This window comes from Mizuhopecten yessoensis, unplaced genomic scaffold (assembly GCF_002113885.1).
Source record: "Mizuhopecten yessoensis strain PY_sf001 unplaced genomic scaffold, ASM211388v2 scaffold10609, whole genome shotgun sequence".
Taxonomy (NCBI): domain Eukaryota; kingdom Metazoa; phylum Mollusca; class Bivalvia; order Pectinida; family Pectinidae; genus Mizuhopecten; species Mizuhopecten yessoensis.
Window position 1 is genome coordinate 81454 of NW_018408632.1, and position 23519 is coordinate 104972.

Here is a 23519-nt window from a genome sequence, read left to right on the forward strand (position 1 = left end):
AGTTCTTCAGAAGAAGTCGTTTGAAGTTTTTGACATATTTGACCCCTGTGACCTTGAAAACAGGTCAAGGTCATTTTCGTTCTCAAACTTTGTAGGGCTCCTACCAACGAAGCTTTCAGCCAAATATCATGACTCTAGGCCTGTCCATTCTTCAGAAGAAGTTGTTTAAGAAAAAGTTGACGGACGAGGACGACGGACGGACGCCGGACGCCGCGCCACGGCATAAGCTCACTTGGCACTTCGTGCCAGGTGAGCTAATAACCAGGGAATATGGTGTTTTCGGTTTGTATATTGAGACATGTTCATTAGAGAGGAGGAGTTTAATTCTAATGAGTCCAAGGTAAAGCTAACAACGTTATAGTTTTCCTCGGATTACATTGAAAGCTACTTGTTTGCAATAATGGCACTGATGTCTCGCTGAAGTAAATTAAAGGTTTATTACAGTTTGTGAGAATGGTAACACCCTTTAATTAAGGTAAATGTTAACAACAATACAATAACAGTAAACAGGAATAAAATCACACTTCTGACCTGTCGATCTGCATGCTTGAGACAATTTTTTCCCATTACTAAAAGGTTATCATTAACCGACCTTGACTTTTCTGGTCTTTTTTACAATTGAAGTTATTGTTAGGATGTTAAACCCCAGTCAAAACAAAATTATAATCACACAAAGAATGCATACCCTGCTTTGCATGTAATTTCATTCCGTTCACTCCTCGGAAAGAAATAATTAATTAGGCTACACAATCCTTCCTCTGAGCTGTAACCTTCCAACCTTCCTCCTAGACCAACTAGTTGGTTAACTTTGAGTGAAAAATTCAAATTACTGACAATAAGAAGCAAGAGCTTTCCAGCAAAAAAACTCCTCAACGTCAATATGTTATTGGAGTTCTTCATGTATAGCACTGAAATTATATAAAATTTTCTTGATTTTGTAGCATTCATATTTTAAAATTTACCCTAACCACTCGTTAACTCTAACCAACCTTTGAGCAACCGGGACCTGGTGAGTAGATAAAATAAGTTAAATGAAGTGCAATCATTACATTGTTTCAATTGACTTTGTGACTTGAGCCTTTACCACGAAGCCTAATCACACAACCCAAGTATGTTTCTTCCTGATGACATGGAAGCAAATCTTAGGTTCATTACTCTGAGCTAAATTAACATTTCATTTTGAACAAATATGACTTGTCTCCCCTGTGACCTTCTCTCCCCTGTGTCCTTGTCTCCCCATGACCTTGTCTCCCCTGTGACCTTGCCTACCCTGTGACCTTGTCTCCCCATGACCTTGTCTCCCCATGACCTTTAACCTGCAGTCATTATTCTCATTCACTATTCTGGTTTACATGATACATTAGGTATAGAAATATCTCTTTATTTAATTATACGTAAAAGGTCTAGATCTATTTTTTAAATGTTAAAAGTTTCTGGTGCAAATAACACTGATGTGTTTTGAAATTGAACAATAAACCTGCTGACTAAAACGAAATTGCATTTTCATCATCCATTACTTCTAGAAGAAAAATAATTTAGTCTGTTTTAACAGTGTAGCACTTCACCCGCATTCATGCACTTTTTTGTCAGAGAAAATGTAATACACCATAAAACGACACACCCCTATCTGTGTAATTACCCCTTTACTATAGTGTGGTGCTTTACTGCACCAGAAATTTTAAATACTTGATGACTTCAGGATTATGTAAGAGTCCTATAGTGCCTGTATCTATTTGAACTAGAAAAGTTGAAAATGATTCAGCCAATCAGAGGCCATATATAGAAGCCATCTTTGAATTTGAACTGACCCGCAAAAATAACAACACTTCTTATGGACCATAATAGGATAATTTATAGAAATAAATTGTCTTCCCCCATTCCTGAGCGAGAGTTACAAAACTGTACCTGGCACCAGATATGTACAGGTAACAGACCAGCGCTTAGCATATACATAGCACAAGAGCTGACAGATGTCTATCTGGCCAAGAGGGTTAAATAAACACACATAATCAAAAGATACCAAGTTGTAGATGTAGCTAGCTAGACCTCATGAAGTTTTGGTAAAAAAATTAAAGATTAACAATTGTTAAAAACCGGTCATATCTTTATTGGTATATATAGGAATTAAAGCACTGTTAAAGTAGTTTCTAAAATATGAAATGTTTTGAAAGGACCGTACTGCTTACCGTTAAAGTCAATATCAGGAACACAATAATGATTTTGTTTGACCCATCAGATTGAATATTGTTTAAATAACGATTGTTAACCTCAAGAAGAAATCAAAAGCTATCAATCTATGGAAGTTTAGGATGCTTTGGAACTTAAAATGTTTAAGAGTCAAATTAAGGAAATTGAAGTAAATGTTATGGCCAAAGATAGATCCTCATTCTGGCATTTTTGAATCTACTCTGTTCTGTAAAGAAAACCGAATAATTAATTAAACTTTCTTTCTAAAGCTTGTGAAGAAGACTTGCACCTGAACACCTGGACAGGTCTACTATCTCACACCTACTTACCAGGATCCTTTTTGTTGTCTCCATTGTTTTTGGTTGGGACCAGGATCGCAGAAGCGTTTGAATTGCCACCGTTTTCTCCAGTGCTATTTACGTGAACCATAGCCATTGACTGCTGACCCTTGAACCCCGGTCGTACACCCGATGAATGACATATTGTCGTGGTAACACTACCAGCTGATTTCATTCCTGGCAAACCTGCCTGACCAGAACTGCTGTTTGTCTTCAAGCTGCTGTCAAAATGTTCCTCAATTTGGAATGTGATGGTAATCCCGCGCGAGCGGTCTGAGGGGGACTTACTGGCCACTTGCCTAGAAATCCATTTCATGGCATAACAAGAACTTGTTTTAATGGTAATGATATTTAACTCTTCCATCATGCTCAGAATGTTGCTATAAATATCACAGTTTTGGACATGAGATTCTGTCACGTTTGCGTGGCTTTCCTCTGAAGCGCTGGTCATCTCCGGGAATGAGAGTTGGCAGTTTGATTGGTCGGCGGTAACCAGCCCCACAGTTGATATGACAACCAGCCCTAACAGCAGTACATGGACAAAGGTCCAGCTTCTCTTAACCATCATCATGGTCAAACAAATCTGAAAATACAAAACAAATATTATTTAAAAGTATGTAACCTATATGTTACAAGTGGCAGTATGTAACCTATATGTTACAAGTGGCAGCGTCCAGTATTCCTTGCTTGTTATTCATGATGCTGATAACTTGCGATTCTAACAAATTAAGAAATAAGTTACAACTGGGGGGGAGGGGGGACCCAACGTCCCTGCAAGGAAGTCAGTTTCATAGTGGCGGTAGGGATCCTCGGTTGGATACCTTAATGGTACATTATATTCAACAGTGCTCATCAGGGAAAGCAGAGCAAATGAAAATAAAAATGATGAGTGCAACAACACCCCTGAATCCGGTACAAAATGCAATGTTAGATTTACATCCTACGCGCTGACATGTTTCAACCAAAGGGAGGCTGTCTTCAGAGCACAGTTACATGATGTTTGCAACTGTGGTACAAATTTAGAAATGATGCTATCCCTATTCCTTTTGCAAAAAACATCTGTGCCAGAATTGTTTAAACCAAGAATAAATTGGTAATGAAGTAGGGTCAGCTTATTAAAAACTTAAAAAGGCCTGCAACCTATTTAACCTATAATTGACATACAGACATGGATATAGAGAAAGTAGCTTAAATGTGAATAGAATCACACTTACAAGGTCTCGATAAAATAGCAAAGTGGTGGGATTCTCTACCTTATGACCTCGAAACCACAGAAAAGACCTTAATGACATACAGTAGACAGCAGGGGGGACACAACCTTTAGAAATTGAAAAAAATGAAATGTTTATGAACTCAATAAAGACACATATAATAACCACGGTTTTGCCTTAAACTTACTATTTAAAAACATATTTCTTCTCTCATATAAAATCTCATGCAGTATGCATTTTTATGAAAATCATCTGTACAAACATAAGTGTGTTACATTTGATCAACAGTTCTGATAACTCCTGCTAGTCACTTAAAACTTCCCTACCTAGGGGCCACAAACTTCCCTACCTAGGGGCCACAAACTTCCCTACCTAGGGGCCACAAACTTCCCTACCTAGGGGCCACACACTTCCCTACCTAGGGGCCACACACTTCCCTACCTAGGGGCCACACACTTCCCTACCTAGGGGCCACACGCTTCCCTACCTAGGGGCCACACGCTTCCCTACCTAGGGGCCACACGCTTCCCTACCTAGGGGCCACACGCTTCCCTACCTAGGGGCCACACGCTTCCCTACCTAGGGGCCACACGCTTCCCTACCTAGGGGCCACACGCTTCCCTACCTAGGGGCCACACGCTTCCCTACCTAGGGGCCACACGCTTCCCTACCTAGGGGCCACACGCTTCCCTACCTAGGGTCCACACACTTCCCTACCTAGGGGCCACACGCTTCCCTTCCACAAAGCTATAGCTAGTTTATCATGCTCAGCCTCAAGGTTTGATTATATTTAAATAATTTCACAATGTGAATCAACCTTACACAGCACTATGTTGGAGCAACGAAGTTCCAACTTATAACAATTGAATATGTCATATTTATTCTCGTGATTTAATTCACGGGTATATAAATATAAATTTTATTTATTTCGCAACAATTATGATACAAGTTATATAACTTATATTAATCACTCTTGTTAGCCCGGATGTTAGCGCAGAGGGGGTCTTAATGTGGGAGGAAACTGGAGTACCTGGAGAAAACCCATGTGATTGGTGGGCAGGTGACCTTTGACCTTTTTTGCCTTGGTGAAATCCCGGGGAGTGCATAATCCATGCACTGCGCCACCCGACCATCCAATTCATGGGTTTAATTTACCCACTGAAAATCACAAATCCAGGAAAGACTACAACACAGGTCAACATTATAACCAAATCACAAACTAAAATAAAATTGTTGGCACTTCATAACATTAACTCTGAATATCTAAACAAAGAATGAAGTTAAGACATTAATCAAAGCAGATCATTAGTCACACATCACTGTCCGGTTCTGCTCTAGAACATCTCAACAATTTTGTTAGCTGAACATTTTTAACAATCTTAAAACAAAAAATATCACTGAAATTGTGCCCTCTTTTTAAAAAATATTTGAAAAACTAAAGGAATCTTGGAAATGTGAGTTAAAACACTTGGGATCCAACGGCTGGTAGCCATCAACATAAAAATCTGATGATAAAAAAATCTGTTTCTCACAACCTTGAAAACATCGGTGGCCCCGATCGTTATTTGTAACAGCATTAATTCAGCCCGTATTCAATCACTGAGAATTCCATTCTTTTTAACATGAAACTGGAATCCAAAAAAGATTTCAAGAAAGAACCCAAATGGCAAAAAAACACCTCCATACTGCGCATGCTTCCTGCCAGATGAAATCTATAGAATCGTTATTTTCATACATCCTCAATCAAAGATAAAGACACCCTACATGAGACCATTAGTGCTGGCTCTCTTTCCCTGTACTAAAAGGCTGGCAATGTCACTCCGACACCCAGTCACAGTCACGTTACACTCGAGACTCACTGAATGGATCTATTGTAAATACCATATTCTTTATGCCCCAACAAAGATTTTATTTCAATTTATTTTAGTAATTACGTTATCAAAACTTACAACATGTATTTCCTTTCACTTTTATGTTTTTTTATTTGAAATTCAACTAGACTGGTTTTACAGGAACAGAAAGAGTAGCAAAGGAAACAAGCTAAAAAATCCAAAATGTATGGAGGATAATGTTGTCAACACAAATAAAAAGAGTGAGTACCGGAGGGGAGTCTTGATCCTAGTGTTTCTGTAAGAGGAAATGTCATGTTAAGGAGTTCCCACCCTTCGTAATACACATGTTTTTCTTGTTGTATTTTCTTGTCGTCATTTCCGTATTGCGTATCGGGCATCCCATTACCATAGTGTACATGTACATTATAGTAACACTGGGTAAACATCAGTACACCCAACACCCAATATCGAGATTTTGTTGGGAAATGTTTAATCACACGTACTTCAGAAATGAAGCTTATGATACAAAGACATTAATTAACTCACGGGAAAACACTGACATACGATCAGACGACTTCAAGAAGGTCGTATATGAGGCGCATGGAATGCAGACTGATGTGTTTTGCACATACATGTAGCACGTGCTAATACTAGTTCAGAAGCTCGGGTCGCTACGAGTTTTGTTGTTGAGCGAGTTACGCTCTGTCAGGTAAATCCTTTCACAAATGCAGTTTTGTAAAATGTCAAGATCTCTATAAAATGCAAGTGCATATACATGCAAGTGATAACAACATACCATGCGATAGCCTATGGTTACATATGTACCTGACATGTAAATATATCATGCGTAAGCGAGCTATGGAATGATGTCCAAAGTGTTTATGATTGAGAGAAAAATTTGGTTCCATAAATTATAGAACAGTAAATTGACAATTTTGATATCGTAATTTAATTTATTCCAGACGTTTTTGGTATAATAAAGAAAAAAACTGTCATTGTATAAATTGTATCCCTCTGCAAAAAGTCCCGTTTTTTTCAAGGTAGACAACTATCATCAGGATCAAAATGATTGTAAAATGTCAAATTAATGAATTATAAGGGACTTTGTGTATATTTGGTTCAATTTTTCACTCTTTTTGTATGAAACTATGTGTCCTGTTTGCTTTTAGCTGGTATATATAACTTATATCCATACAATATCAATAAAAATAATTTTGTGTAACATGTTTCAGATATTTTATGATAAATAAAATATTTGAAGGGTTGATTAGCAATGCTTCTTTTCATTACTTTATTGTTGTAATAGTTCTCAAGGGGCAACATAGCAAATGTTTTATCCCGGAGCATTATTGTCGTTACTTCCTGGCTCCCTAAGGTATACGTAGATGCCAATGTGACAGAGATCCTTGTTTTTTGTCAATGTCTGCAAGGGATCAATTCAGGGCCCTCTAGTTTACTTGTCCAATGCTCTACAGAATTAAGCTATAAGGATGAACTGGCACAACTAATTAGCCAATCTGTTTCATACGATTGTAATCCCTACATAAAATTTATTCCGGTTAAATACAGTGCCTCCGAGTAATTTTAATGGGTAAATGTTGACACATTTTACATTGAATGAAATCTTCAGATATTTAATTTTAGAAAAACCTTTTGTTTAAGTAGATTTTAATATGTAATGGCAGATTGATATGGGGTCAATGTCAGGGAGTGTTCCCGTCCCACTTCACCAGTTTGGTTTGTTAACTTCCGGTTGTCAAAAGCAGATGCCTATAGCAATCTTATGTGCCTTTTGAAGCCTTAATTTGTCTGCAGGTATGTAACTATGAATCTGAATATTTCCTGGGTCTGTACGTGTGCCCCATTGGAACAGAGGATCATTGTGTTTTTACTGCCTCCACTAACGGTTGAACCCAGGACCTGGTCTACTGGTCAGACACTCTACTAAGGGTTGAACCCAGGACCTGGTCTACTGGTCAGACACTTTACTAACGGTTGAACCCAGGACCTGGTCTACTGGTCAGACACTCCACTAAGGGTTGAACCCAGGACCTGGTCTACTGGTCAGAACTCTTTTAATTGCTAGAAAAGGAGAAAACTCAAAAATAAAGATGTTTTGTGCTCACATAATAATTGCTGCTATATAAATGGGGTCAAATATTCTTCACACATATTTTAATTGCTATATAAATACTGGGGACTGAGGTGGATAGGTACAGGGACATGGATTAGATGTTTAGTCTATACAGCCTTGCCAATATCCCTGTGAGCAATCATCATCAAAGGGCAGACAACTCCCACAGGATCTATAGATGAGATCTATACACTATACAGATAGATGTCCCTAACACCAACCTCATCTAACAGATTGGCCATGTGTACATTAACAGGATGGGGTGTAAACAGATCAATGGTTAATTTCCTTGTGGTTACCGCAGTACAGATACCACGACTACAGTACAATATTACAGCCTGTCGCCTTTTTATAGGACTTATTACGACAGTACTGTTAATATTTGTGCTTTTCACATTGAGTAAATTAGCATAAAAATATCAACATCTGAATAAAAATACATGGCTTATTTCTATATATAGAATTTATAGATTTTAGAACCAGTGCTAAGACAAAAAAATCTATACCATACTCGTTTTAAAGAGTCACAAAATGAACATTTCTACTTTTACAGTATTACAACCTTCCTTTCAGCTAAGTTATAGTTTTTCCCCCCATTTCAACATTAACTCAATTTCCTCCTGTTCCATTTTGGCTATCACCTCATTATTCTGCTAACATAGGAAGTTATCTGTTACACAATTCTGATCAATATCTTGAATGCATTTGTTTACCATCAGTTTGCTTTGGTGCGTGCCACTTTGTTAATGGCTCTGATGATTTTGCTGGTTTGTTTAATATTTGTTTTGATGGTGCTAACAATTTGGACAAGGCTTTACTGTAATTCCTCAGTAACATTTTAATATAAAATCATTCTATTGGAAAATTATATTGGAATTATTTCTTAGGATTACATTTACTGAGTAGCCCATATCTCTCACCTTTACTGTGGTTTTAGAATTGGAAAGAGCTATAGGGATTGCTAATATTGTGGAAATTAAATGTACAGGAATGATAAACAAGAGGCCCAATGGGCCAGCATCACTCACCTGGTAAAGTAGACTAAACTTACGCTACAGGGTAAATATCAGTACCAATGACCCTTGGTCATTCACAAGAACCTGATTGAGTGTTAAAAGATTAAAACACATTTGATACCTGTGACCTTGAAAGTCTAACAAACAATATCATTAAAATGAACGTAATGGATAGCCCTTCACCACAGCCTGCTACTGGCCAAATATCATTCGTTTAGTTCTCTTGGTTATTCAGAGGAAGTTGTTTAAACTTGGGCCAGGTGAGTTAAAAATATACAACTGAATATGTATAAAGTACATGATTTGCATTGAGACTTGGTCTTCAGTCAGAAACAAGATATGGGCAACAGCGCTCCATGGGAAATTCTGTATTTTTGATAATTAAAGACATTGATAACTTTCAAAGGGATGACAACATTGATATAATCCTCTCATTGTGATAAAGAATCCCTGTACCAGTAAGTCTGAAAGCACATGTCATGTCTAAAAATAGAAGTGTTAATTAGGCTGCATACAACTGCTATACAGAAGCTCCCATGGGGTGGGACAAGTTTCTAACAAATTTCAATCATTAATCTCAAAAAAGATTTGTTTAAATTCTGCTGGATAAACAATAGTTATCTGACCGATGTGTTTATAGGTGTGCAGGGATTAAACAACTCGGCGGACCAATCATTGCAGTAGTCTACTAATTCAGTAGCAATCCCTAAACATACCACTGGGACAGGAATTGTTTGTTGCAGCTATAATGTCGAAACCGGAAATGACTAAATCCAGATTATATTCCTTCATTATCAAGATGACCTCAAAGTAATGAGAGTGCAATAGGTATATAGCATACAACACAGCCATATAACCAAACACAACTAGAAAATGGAAGTACAAATGTCCTCGGCATACAACACAGCCATAACCAAACACAACTAGAAAATGGAAGTACAAATGTCCACGGCATACAACACAGCCATAACCAAACACAACTAGAAAATGGAAGTACAAATGTCCACGGCATACAACACAGCCATAACCAAACACAACTAGAAAATGGAAGTACAAATGTCCACGGCATACAACACAGCCATAACCAAACACAACTAGAAAATGGAAGTACAAATGTCCACGGCATACAACACAGCCATAACCAAACACAACTAGAAAATGGAAGTACAAATGTCCACGGCATACAACACAGCCATAACCAAACACAACTAGAAAATGGAAGTACAAATGTCCACGGCATACAACACAGCCATAACCAAACACAACTAGAAAATGGAAGTACAAATGTCCACGGCATACAACACAGCCATAACCAAACACAACTAGAAAATGGAAGTACAAATGTCCACGGCATACAACACAGCCATAACCAAACACAACTAGAAAATGGAAGTACAAATGTCCACGGCATACAACACAGCCATAACCAAACACAACTAGAAAATGGAAGTACAAATGTCCACGGCATACAACACAGCCATAACCAAACACAACTAGAAAATGGAAGTACAAATGTCCACGGCATACAACACAGCCATAACCAAACACAACTAGAAAATGGAAGTACAAATGTCCACGGCATTCCTTGTTATATTTTTGGTGTCCTTTCTAGGTTACAAGGGGATCCCTTAATTCTTTTTCTCTTTGTTTCCCCCTTTTTTCCTTTATAATAAAATATTGTAGCAAATATGACAATATAAATAAAATGTGAAATTGTAACAAGGGCATCCCGTAGTTTATATTTTTTATTATCATCATTAAAATCTAAATATTCATTTTTACGTTCCTTTTCTTTATTATCATGAACATGAACAGAGAAGTATGATGAGTGTGACTCTTTGTCATTTTAAAACATACCGCAAATGTGTTACGGTGTTGGACCTATGGTTCTCGGAATGGTGGATATGTTTCTTTGTACGTGGCTTAAACAACGAAAAATTAATACAACTATGAAAGAAAGTACACATGCATGAACATTTCATGTTATACAACAGTATGTAAATCTCTCTTGCAAAAATCCCTTAAAACTAGAGATTCCTTTTTTGATACGTATTGTCTCCCCTTTAACGGTTTGAAAGTTACGGCTGGGACAAGATATTCCTGAAAACTTGCACTTATTTGACCTTTACCCTCAATGTCAAGGTTACAGTGACCTAACAACAGTGTTGCATTCGAAGGGGAGACATAATAACCAGTTATCTCCTTAAGGAAATAGCTCAGATGGTGTGGAACAGTGATACATAGATACCGTGGAGGCACAGTAGCCTATAGCCTATATTCCTTGCAACTTGAACTTTGTTCAAATTCAACTTAAATACACTGCACAGAACAGCTTCAACTCTGACCCTTTACACTAATATTTTATTTCATTGGGTATTGTTTGTACATAAAAGATTTTATCTTAAATGACATCTTAAATGTTGCACATCCAGTGTTCCCCCACATGAACAATGTTAAAGGTTGGCAAGTAGACTTAAATACACTTAAGTTAATTGATGGAAGCAGGCAAACGGTTGCCTCTGTGTCCATATCTAATTTACAACTTGAAATTGATCAACGTCTCTTTTAAATCTCAAATCGACCAACTTCAGCAAACTAAAAAATATCTAAAATTACAGCATCCTTTATCAAACACGAACACAAAAATATATTGGGTTCCTCAACTCATTGAATCTTAGGCAATACAACATCAATTGTCTATCATTATACAAAACAACCGTCATGATACAAAGAGCCACTAGGGAATTAATACGTTTCCATCTTCAAAACACCTGATGCAGTGGAAGGTAAATAAACGATTTGAAACTAAGTAAACATTCCACAAAAAGTTTGAGCTCAACAGTAAACAGTATTTTACGACATCCGAGAGAACTTGTGTCACCGAGCTGTCCGAGGAGTGGTGATTTGATGGGAGTTTTAGAGCAGTAATGGCTTGCGCTACAGCTACATCCAAGCTTACAATCAAGATTATATTTGTTCAAATAACAACAAATCAAGCACTGTAAACTGAGAGAATCGATCAGTACTGCTGCTAGATCTGGCCTGTAATGGGATTGAATCGTAAGTTCCAATTTGGTTCAGTTACCATACAGAAATATTAGTATTTGTATCTGTTTAATGGCTCAGTAACACATCAACATATAGCTGACAATTGATATCCAAACAATGCAATATTGAATCAGAACGGAACACAACTGTAATTTGTACAAGACAAAAGTTTTGCAGATTTCCCCGCACACAGTTTTTGTGTTGATAAATCACTTTAGAATAAACCAAAAGTAAAGATCTCCGAATTCAATTCTTCCAACCTGACATTACACTTTAAACTTACTTGATGATTTAAAGATGTGTTTGCACTGCTACTCAAATGAACGTAATTTGTAAACAACATCTGTCAGCTACATGTAAGTTATGTTAGAACCACATAGTCCCTGGAAGGAAGCATTAACATCTACTACAAACGCAATGCTTTTACTGTCATCAAATTTAAATTCTCACGAAAGTCTCAAAATATGTCTGTAACAGGTAGACATGTTACATTAAACTATACTGGGGCACTCTGGGGATGTTACATCAAACTATACTGGTACACACTAGGGATGTTACAACAAACTATACTGGTACACTCTGGGGATGTTACATCAAACTATACTGGGACACTCTGGGGATGTTACATCAAACTATACTGGGACACTCTGGGGATGTTACATCAAACTATACTGGGACACTCTGAGAATGTTACATCAAACTATACTGGTACATTCTGGGGATGTTACATCAAACTATACTGGGACACTCTGGGGATGTTACATCAAACTATACTCGGATACTCTGGTAATGTTACATTAAACTATACTGGGACACTCTGGAGATTTTACATCAAACTATACTGGGATACTCTGGGGATGTTACAACAAACTATACTGGTACACTCTGGGGATGTTATATCAAACTATACTGGGACACTCTGGGGATGTTACATCAAACTATACTGGTACACTCTGGGGATGTTATATCAAACTATACTGGGACGCTCTGGGGATGTTACATCAAACTATACTGGTACCCTCTGGGGATGTTACATTAAACTATACTGGTACACTCTGGGGATGTTACATTAAACTATACTGGTACCCTCTGGGGATGTTACATTAAACTATACTGGTACCCTCTGGGGATGTTACATTAAACTATACTGGTACACTCTGGGGATGTTACAACAAACTATACTGGGACACTCTGGGGATGTTACACCAAACTATACTGGGACACACTGGGGATATTACATCAAACTATACTGGGACACACTGGGGATATTACATCAAACTATACTGGGCACTCTGGGAATGTTATATCAAACTATACTGGGACACTCTGGGGATGTTACATCAAACTATACTGGGATACTCTGGGGATGTTAGATCAAACTATACTGGGATACTCTGGGAATGTTACATCACACTGGGGATATTACAACAAACTATACGGGGACACACTGGGGATATTACAACAAACTATACTGGGACACACTAGGGATATTACATCAAACTATACGAGGACACTCTGGGGTTGTTTCATCAAACTATACTGCGACACTCTGGGGATGTTAGATCAAACTATACTGGGAAACTCTGGGGATGTTAGATCAAACTATACTGGAACACTCTGGGGATGTTAGATCAAACTATACTGGAACACTCTGGGGATGTTACATCAAACTATACTGGGACACTCTGGGGATTTTTTACATCAAACTATACTGGTACACTCTGGGAATGTTACATCAAACTATACTGGTACACTCTGGGGATGTTACATAAAACTATACTGCTACACTCAGGGGATGTTACATTAAACTATTCTGAGACACTCTGGGGATGTTACAACAAACTATACTGGTACACACTAGGGATGTTACAACAAACTATACTGGGACACTCTAGGGATGTTACATCAGACTATACTGGTACACTCTGGGGATGTTACATAAAACTATACTGGTACACTCTGGGTATGTTACATCAAACTATACTGGGACCCTCTGGGGATGTTACATCAAAATATACTGGTACACTCTGGGGATGTTACATCAGACTATACTGGTACACTCTGGGGATGTTACATCAAACTATACTGGGAGACATTGGGGATATTACATCAAACTATACTGGTACACTCTGGGGATGTTACATCAAACTATACTGGTACACTCTGGGGATGTTACATAAAACTATACTGGTACACTCTGGGGATATTACATCAAACTATACTGGGACACTCTGGAATTGTTACATCAAACTATACTGGTACACTCTGGAAATGTTACATCAAACTATACTGGGACACTCCGGGGATGTTACATCAAACTATACTGGTACACTCTGGGGATGGTACATCAAACTATACTGGTACACTCTGGGGATGGTACATCAAACTATACTGGTACACTCTGGGGACGTTACATTAAACTATACTGGGACACTCTGGGACACTCTGGGGATGTTACAACAAACTATTGGGGATTTTTTACATCAAACTATACTGGTACACTCTGGGGATGGTACATCAAACTATACTGGTACACTCTGGGTATATTACATCAAACTATACTGGGATACTCTGGGGATGTTACATCAAACTACACTGGTACACTCTGGGAATGTTACATCAAACTATCCTGGTACACTCTGGGGATGTTACATCAAAATATACTGGTACACTCTGGGGATGTTACATAAAACTATACTGGTACACTCTGGGGATATTACATCAAACTATACTGGGATACTATGGGAATGTTACATCAAACTATACTGGGACACACTGGGGATATTACATCAAACTATACTGGGACACTCTGGGGATTTTTTACATCAAACTATACTGGTACACTCTGGAAATGTTACATCAAACTATACTGGGATACTATGGGGATGTTACATCAAACTATACTGGGAGGATGTTACAACAAACTATACTGGTACACACTGGGGATATTACATCAAACTATACTGGTACACTCTGGAAATGTTACATCAAACTATACTGGGACACTCTTGGGATGTTACAACAAACTATACTGGGACACACTGGGAATGTTACATCAAACTATGCTGGGAGACATTGGGGATATTACATCAAACTATACTGGTACACTCTGGAAATGTTACATCAAACTACACTGGTACACTCTGGGGATGTTACATCAAAATATACTGGTACACTCTGGGGATGTTACATACTATACTGGGACACACTGGGGATGTTACTTCAAACTATACTGGGACACTCTGGGAATGATACATCAAACTATACTGGGACACTCTGGGGATTTTTTACATCAAACTATACTGGTACACTCTGGGGAGGTTACATCAAACTATACTGGGAGACATTGGGGATATTACATCAAACTATACTGGTACACTCTGGGGAGGTTACATCAAACTATACTGGTACACTCTGGGGATGGTACATCAAACTATACTGGTACACTCTGGGGATGGTACATCAAACTATACTGGTACACTCTGGGGATGGTACATCAAACTATACTGGTACACTCTGGGAATGTTACATCAAACTATCCTGGTACACTCTGGGGATGTTACATCAAACTACACTGGTACACTCTGGGGTTGTTACATCAAACTATACTGGTACACTCTGGAAATGTTACATCAAACTATACTGGGATACTCTGGGGATGTTACGTCAAACTGTACTGGGACACTCTGGGGATGTTACAACAAACTATTGGGGATTTTTTACATCAAACTATACTGGTACACTCTGGGGAGGTTACATCAAACTATACTGGTACACTCTGGGGATGTTACATCAAACTACACTGGTACACTCTGGGATTGTTACATCAAACTATACTGGTACACTCTGGGGATGTTACATCAAACTATACTGGGACACTCTGGGAATGTTACATCAAACTATACTGGGATACTCTGGGGATGTTACATCAAACTATACTGGGACACTCTGGGGATGTTACAACAAACTATACTGGTACATTCTGGGAATGTTACAACAAACTATACTGGTACACACTGGGGATGTTACAACAAACTATACTGGGACACACTGGGAATGTTACATCAAACTATACTGGTACATTCTGGGAATGTTACATTAAACTATACTGGGATACTCTGGGAATGTTACATCAAACTATACTGGTACACTCTGGGGATGTTACATCAAACTATACTGGTACACTCAGGGGATGTTACATTAAACTATACTGGGACACTCTGGGGATGTTACAACAAACTATACTGGTACACACTGGGAATGTTACAACAAACTATACTGGGACACTCTGGGAATGTTACATCAAACTATACTGGGACACTCTGGGAATGTTACATCAANTCTGGGGATGTTACATCAAACTATACTGGGACACTCTGGGAATGTTACATCAAACTATACTGGGACACTCTGGGGATGTTACAACAAACTATACTGGGACACACTGGGGATGTTACATCAAACTATACTGGGACACTCTTGGGATGTTACAACAAACTATACTGGGACATTCTGGGGATGTTACATCAAACTATACTGGGACACTCTGGGAATGTTACATCAAACTATACTGGGACACTCTGGGGATGTTACATCAAACTATACTGGGACACTCTGGGGATGTTACAAACAGCAAATTTATGTCATCTAAGTGTTCTTGAAGGTGTCAAGCATATACATTATACCCAACAACCAAGAATGATTGAACACCTTTTTGGGAGAAGGTACATTTTGTTGATGACTCCTGCCATCAGGGATATTGATTTATACACTAAGAGCTTCCACACAAGTTCCAGACCAGGGAAGTATCATTCCTCCCTGAGTTTATTCATTAGGTGGATATATATACTACTGTGATGCTGACATTTTTAAGCCTGTAAAATTAATTACATTTGTATAACGAGGATTTTCTGAATATCTAACCAATCTGAAGAAAAAGGAACAAGGGGAATTTTTGGTGTATCTGGATTTTCTTTATGGAATTTTGTTGAAGAAGAATACATTTGTTGCAACATCTAACACTTTATCAAGTTATATTTAACAGAACTTAATGAAAAAGTCAGTAGAATTTAATAAATTTAAGTCAAGGTCACTTCTATTTTATAGGGTAGCCCTTCATCACGGCCAGCAACAGACAAAGTATCAGGACTCTGACCTAGTAATTATGTAGAAGGTATAAATACAAATTTAACCTTGTAATGTAAATTTATGAATGTCCTCGTAATACTTTGTTTTTTGTTAGGTTTGGGACCGACCTCGTGTGGATCTGTTCGCCACAGCCCTGAACTTTTAACTCCCAACATTTGTGCCTCCTGTTCCAGATCCTATGGCCATGGCGGTTGATGCTCTATCCCAGGACTGGTCGGGAATGTACGCATATGCATTTCCTCCCTTCAATCTGGTGGGCAGGGTGTTGCTGGTTGCACCGCTCTGGCCTCAACAACCTTGGTTTCCTCTGTTGCGTCGGCTATCGGTGGACTTCCCGCGCAGCATCCCACCCCTGTGAGATCTGTTGTCTCAACCAAGGTCTTGGCAGTTCTACTCGGTTCCAAAGCGGCTCCACCTTCACGGTTGGATAATATCTCGGGAAGGCTCACTCAGACAGGCTTTTCTCTAGAATCTGCAACTCGCATCGCAGGATCATTTAGACATACGTCTTCCACCGTCTACCAATCTTGATGGTCAGCCTTCTGTGATTGGTGTGTCGGATGGTCAATTGATCCAGTCTCTGCCTCTGTTCCCATTGTAGCAGACTTTCTTTTGTTCCTGTTCCAGGACAAAGGGCCTGTCTCCGGAAACTATTGCGGGCTATCGTTCAGCCATTGCTAGTGTGCTGGCTTTCTTTGGTAGCGAGTCTGTGGGTTTGGATACTTCATTGTCTGCTCTCATTAGGGGCTTCTATATTGAGAAGCCTCATTCACAGCAATTGGTCCCTGGGCGGAATTTAGCACTTGTGCTAGATTCCTTGTTGAGGGCGCCATTCGAGCCCCTCCAGGCGACAGATCGAAAATTTCTTATTTTCAAGTCTGTGTTCTTGATAGACTTTGCTTCCGGTCGCAGCAGCAGATCTCCTTCTTGCCTTCGTTTTTCGGCTGGCCATTCATCGGTCTCACTGACCACTGATCCCTCCTTTCGAGCTAAGAACTAGGTTCCTGGTTTCAACACAGGGCTTCGCTCTGATATCTGCGGCGACCATATCTCACGCTGGATTGTTCCGATTGTTCGGGCTGCGTATGAGTCGGCAGGGGATTAATCCTCACAACTCTTTATCACAGCAAACTGCAGCACAATCATCATGAGTCCAGGCCTGACAGTTATACAGGTTAGTTGTTCAGAAGACTTAAACAAATTTCACCTCTGTGATCATGAAAGTGTCCATTCATACCTCCAAACTAATGACTAGTGGGCGGCTTGTGTAAGATTTCCGGGATTGTGGCCTTAAATCAATTTATAATGTTCCAGCGTGGGTTGAAGAAACACTCAACCCCTTAGGTTTAGATTTTGTAGTTGAGGAAGCCTCGTCTTCCTATAGTCTCAGGTTTATATAGTACAAGTGGTGAATGTACATATAAATATTCACTGGTTGTGTTACATAAACCTATTTACAATCCCTCACTTACCAACCTGAAGAAAATATTTAGAAAATGCCTCGTCCTTGGCAACAAAAAAACGCCACTAATTTTATTCACCGGTCTTTATGTAATAATAATAATAACAATAATTCAGGTTCTTATATACCACTTTATCACAACCTAGTTTGTAGGTCCTCTCAGAGAGGTTCACAAATTATTATCCATGGTGATAGGGCCTTTGCAACTAGCCAATATCTTTCTCAACCGCCTGGGGAGTATACAGCTGGAGCTGCCATTTGGACGCTCACAGCTAGCATTCTACAATTCTAGCACTGCCCAACCACATACTCATTTACAGCTGAGTAGACTGGAACAAGCGAAGTAAAGTATCTTGCTGAAAGATACAAAACAGTGCCGTGACTCGAACCCGCAACCCTTTGGTCACGTGCCCGGCGTCCTACCACTGGACTACTTTGCCTCCCTGCACCGTGTACAGTACTATGCACAAAGCTCTTATCAGTTTTATTTTCAAATCTTGAATAAACAATAAAGGCAGATTGGTTTATTTCTCTTTTCTGACATGCTTAGATCTAAAATGGATTAAGCTCCCTTCTTCTCTCTTTACTCAAGAGCAATATATAAATCTATAATGCACTTAAATACTTTGTCAATCTCACCAGGGTTTGTGAACAAATCTCTTCAATCACAGATTAAACAGAGCCTACACAATCAGTACATTAATTTATTGTTGGTATACAAGATGAGTAATTAGCATTCAGATATCATTGACTAGTACAACTGAACCCAGGCATTTAAACACAGGAGAGGAAAAGCTTTAACCCTGGCATTTAAACACAAGAGAGGATTTAAAGCCAAGTGTATAAATAGGAGTTGATGTTTAGTGACATGAATTGTAGAGTTCATCAGCACTAATGGGAGGTTGTTTGAACTCAAACACGATGTCAGATCAATTACACTGTATTGGTCTGAATTATTTAACATTCAATTAACCACTCGAACCATACTGGCACAGGTATATTAGTGTTCACTTATATAGCACTTACTAGAAACAAGAGTAAATTGACTCGTAGAATGAATTAATTAAGAAACAGTTAATTACACTCTGGTAAATGAGAAAATAATGTGAATATATTGTGGGGTATCACATACTAATATAATCTTCAATTCAGAAGTATCCTTTTATATAGTTTGGTAAAAGCATTGTTTATATTTAAGCATGGTTTTCAAAATATGTGTCATCAAGTGTACAAGTTGTCTTTGCACAAACGTTGTGCTTTGAGGGTAAACGTTGATGAAATACTGATATCTATACCTTTCCTTTAGTATCTAGGATAAACAACAGATCAATCTTTAATTATTTAAAATGTATGGCAATTTTACAAAACAAATTGCTTTTATTTGACCTCTGACCAAGGTGAAGGTCACATCGACCTATTGACAATACATTTTACACCTTCTGATGCAAGTATATCTAAAATCACATTGAGATATCTTTTACAATTAAATTGACAACCCCGATAAGAGTTCACTGAAAAGTGTGAATTTTGCTGCTTTTTTTTATACAGACACCTCTGTAGGTGATGCAAGTATCCTTCAATTAAGCTTCATCTGCAAATATTCTATGACATTGAATTGAAAATTGTACATAACGGGCGGATTGGTACATTACGGGTGGATTGATCAAGTGGTTAACACTCTGGCCTTAATTTCCAAGCAGGTCTTCGGATTCTATCCCTGAAGTCGTCATACGCATGCATATTCAGAAAAAGTGTTTTTCTCCCGCCCACACATGTAACTCAGACAAAATGAGAAGAACTAGAACCAGTAGAATCTATACCAATACAACATACAAACACTCATTGGTTGTGCTACATGAGTCTTTTCACAATCCATAACTACAACCCTGAAGAAAACGTTTAGAAATAACATGTTTCACCACTTATTTTAAAGTGGAGACATGATAAACAGTGTTCTTAGGACATTTGCTTCAGTCGTTCTCACATGATCATCATGTACAAAATTTCATCGTAACCCAGACAAAAGTTTGTGTACTGATGAACTCCTCTACAAGAATAATCACCAGAGATTTTCAACAGAATACCTGAAAAAAACTAATGTTGACAAAACAAAAATTGAACAAATATCCCGCTAGGGACACCTTTGTTTTCTGCAACACAATAATGTATTATTTGATCCTATCTAACCATGTGTTGGGGTAAAATCCATAACTGTGAGAGGTTGTCGATGAGTGGCAGGTGACATAAATCATTGTGACATGTTTGTACTTGATGTACATGTAATAACACAATAAGGAAGTACCAGATACCAGCGTGTCCTTCACTGTCATAGTGTATCACCTGCAACACCACGACAATAAGTCCGGTCTTGTATGAAGGACTCATGTGTACTAAAAACAATCCTGGATATCTAATATCACCAGACATTTTTAACAGAAAGAGATACTTGTTTGAATTATTGGACAACATATATTCATTAAAATATCATATTCACATTAATTTTGAATGAAGCTCTGAGAGCTTAAATATGTATGGCCAAGCAAACCTTTACTGCGAATGAATCCAACTTTTGACCTTTGGGTAAAGGTCACAGTAACTTAATTACACACTTCCAGTTATTGATACAGTAACATACAGGTTTCATTTAGACATCCTTAACAGCTGCACATTTTAGAGAAAATATGGTTTTAGAGAGAAAGACTTTGGCACTAGTATGTGACCTTTGAAAATGGATGTAAAAGTGACCTACTCAAAGTATACAGTGCAGCTTATGGGTGACGTACAAACACAAAACTCCTCAAGATACCAAACATTTAAAAAATGTTGTTGAGGCAAGCTTGTATGAGACACAGAGGAATAAGACGGAAAGAAACACCAGATGGCCAGACAGTATCATATGATATCCTATAATTTGATCAGGAGAAATATATAACTATATAGAAATCGGTAACGCTTATCATATCTGTAACTTAAGGTTATAGATCTGAGTAACATGTCATATTGCCTCTTCCAACATTCAAACATAACATGTCCTACAAATATATGTGTAGGGAAACAGTTATGATCAACGTGCATGCTGGCCCAGGTCCTCAATAACCTTACAACAACAACATCAGGGATATGTCCTACCAATACACCAGAAACTAGACAAACACTGGAGTAACAGTGCACCCACTCTAAACAGACATCCTAAACATAACAGAATAGATACTCTGTAAATATTGGAACCAGAAATATTTCTCATGATATATATGCATCCCAAACATACGTCCTACACACTTACTTTCCTAACTCGTGGAGGCAAAGGCTATTTATGTCTACATCAGGGTCCAGCTGACAATGTAAATATAAACTTAACTAAATGACATCATTTATATATATAATAATTACTGTTTGATTTTACTGTCTTTGTTATCGACCTAATAACATCCTGGTTTGGGGCCAAAATGACTTCAGAATAAAGTGATGACCTAGCATTGCTTACATGTATGTTATGTTTGCATCACGCCTATGGACCAGGTTTGCTTATGTTATGTTTGCATCACGCCTATGGACCAGGTTTACTTGTGTTGTTGTAAGTTGAAACAAATATACGGACACATGTTATTTAAACATCATCAGCATTCATAGAACAAAATATCTGCATAAACAACACTCAAAGCATACAGTTATTGATTTAAATCAAATAAACCTTACAAAGTTTATGCCCAGAAATTGAAATTCTATTTTTAGTAACAGTGACCTCAATCTCTGGCCCTGAGACGCCTTAAACAATCCAAATCAAACATCCAAGTCACTTTCCTAAAACCTGAACCAAACGACAGCTGTTGACATAAATGATGTCAAACTACCATAACATGTCAATGGAAGCATGATATTCAGGTCACTCGTTTTCTTTTTTTATACAGGTTTATAGAGCACAACCAGTTAAAGGTATATAGGTAACACTTTGATGACTAGTACACTGTCTATCCTTTATCAGAGAATTTATGTAGCAAATTCACTGGTTAAAAATGCTCAATTTTAGGGAACAAAAGTGAGAGTCTCCCTGCAAAATTGGGAGAGCTGACAAGTGCGATAATGCATGCATCAATAAAGTAAGATCAATATAGGTATGTTAAGCATTAATAACCATCTTGTCAGAGTATCAGTCATGTGGCAAATAGAGTCCATACGCAGGATGATTGTGGTTCCACCATCTGTTAATCAGTATTGATCCACATGTATATATGATCCGCCAGACATCTGTTAATCGGTATTGATCCACATGTATATATGATCCCCCAGACATTAATCAGGATCGAATTAGACGATCCAATTATCTGTTTATGTATTTAAACATGTTTTACTCCTACCTTGTACAATAAACAGGCTATTATTAATTTCTATACACATCAATCCAGCTTGATTAATTTCTACAGAAGTGTAAAAGATGTGGATTAATTAGGTTGCCTTACAAGCGTCAGCTGTAGGGAATTTCCCTTTAGCTCAGCGTTAGAGCATCGGGCTGGAGAGCCAAGGGTCGCAGGTTCGAGCCCCGGCGCCAGCACTATCTTTATCACTTTTCCTCGTCTTATTACAAACTGGTGCCGTTGACCCTCCCCGTTCAAGGTAGGAGAACCCATGGCGGGGAGTCAAAGAACCTGGGTTGATATTTGAAAAAAGGGGGAATAGTGTAAAAGCTGTGGATTAATTAGGTTGCCTTAGAAGCGTCAGCTGTAGGGAATTTCCCTTTAGCTCAGCGGTAGAGCATCGGGCTGGAGAGCCAAGGGTCGCGGGTTCGAGCCCCGGCGCCAGCACTATCTTTATCACTTTTCCTCGTCCTATTACAGAAGCATGACAGGGGCAGGTCTGGTCAGAGCGATTTCAAATCAGCAGTCAGCAGATTGTTAACAATGTTTAGTTGGTATCACTGACGCAAAAGTTAAAAACAAGCAAGTTTTGTTTCAATGATAAGTTTTCAGATCAATATGAGTTAAGTCCTTCAGATAGAATTTCTAAACAGACATACCGATTGTGACCCTCTGACAAGGTTTCAAATCACATCTCATTATTCATTTGGGAAGAATTAAGATAGTCATAAAGATCTGAAAATATTACACTATATGATTTCAGGGACTGTACCCCCCCCCCCACACACCCC

At 38.4% G+C, this 23519-nt stretch overlaps 1 protein-coding gene across 5 annotated transcripts in view; it reads right to left on the reverse strand.

Annotated features, from left to right (window-relative positions):
* Positions 1-23519, reverse strand: part of LOC110461406 (mucin-5AC-like) — a 131609-nt gene that overhangs the window by 31652 nt on the left and 76438 nt on the right. For all 5 annotated transcript variants that reach the window (XM_021514845.1, XM_021514848.1, XM_021514846.1 and 2 more), the window contains one exon: positions 2517-3108. In XM_021514845.1, the coding sequence (XP_021370520.1) occupies positions 2517-3108 (592 nt within the window). The remainder of the gene's footprint in view (positions 1-2516; positions 3109-23519) is intronic.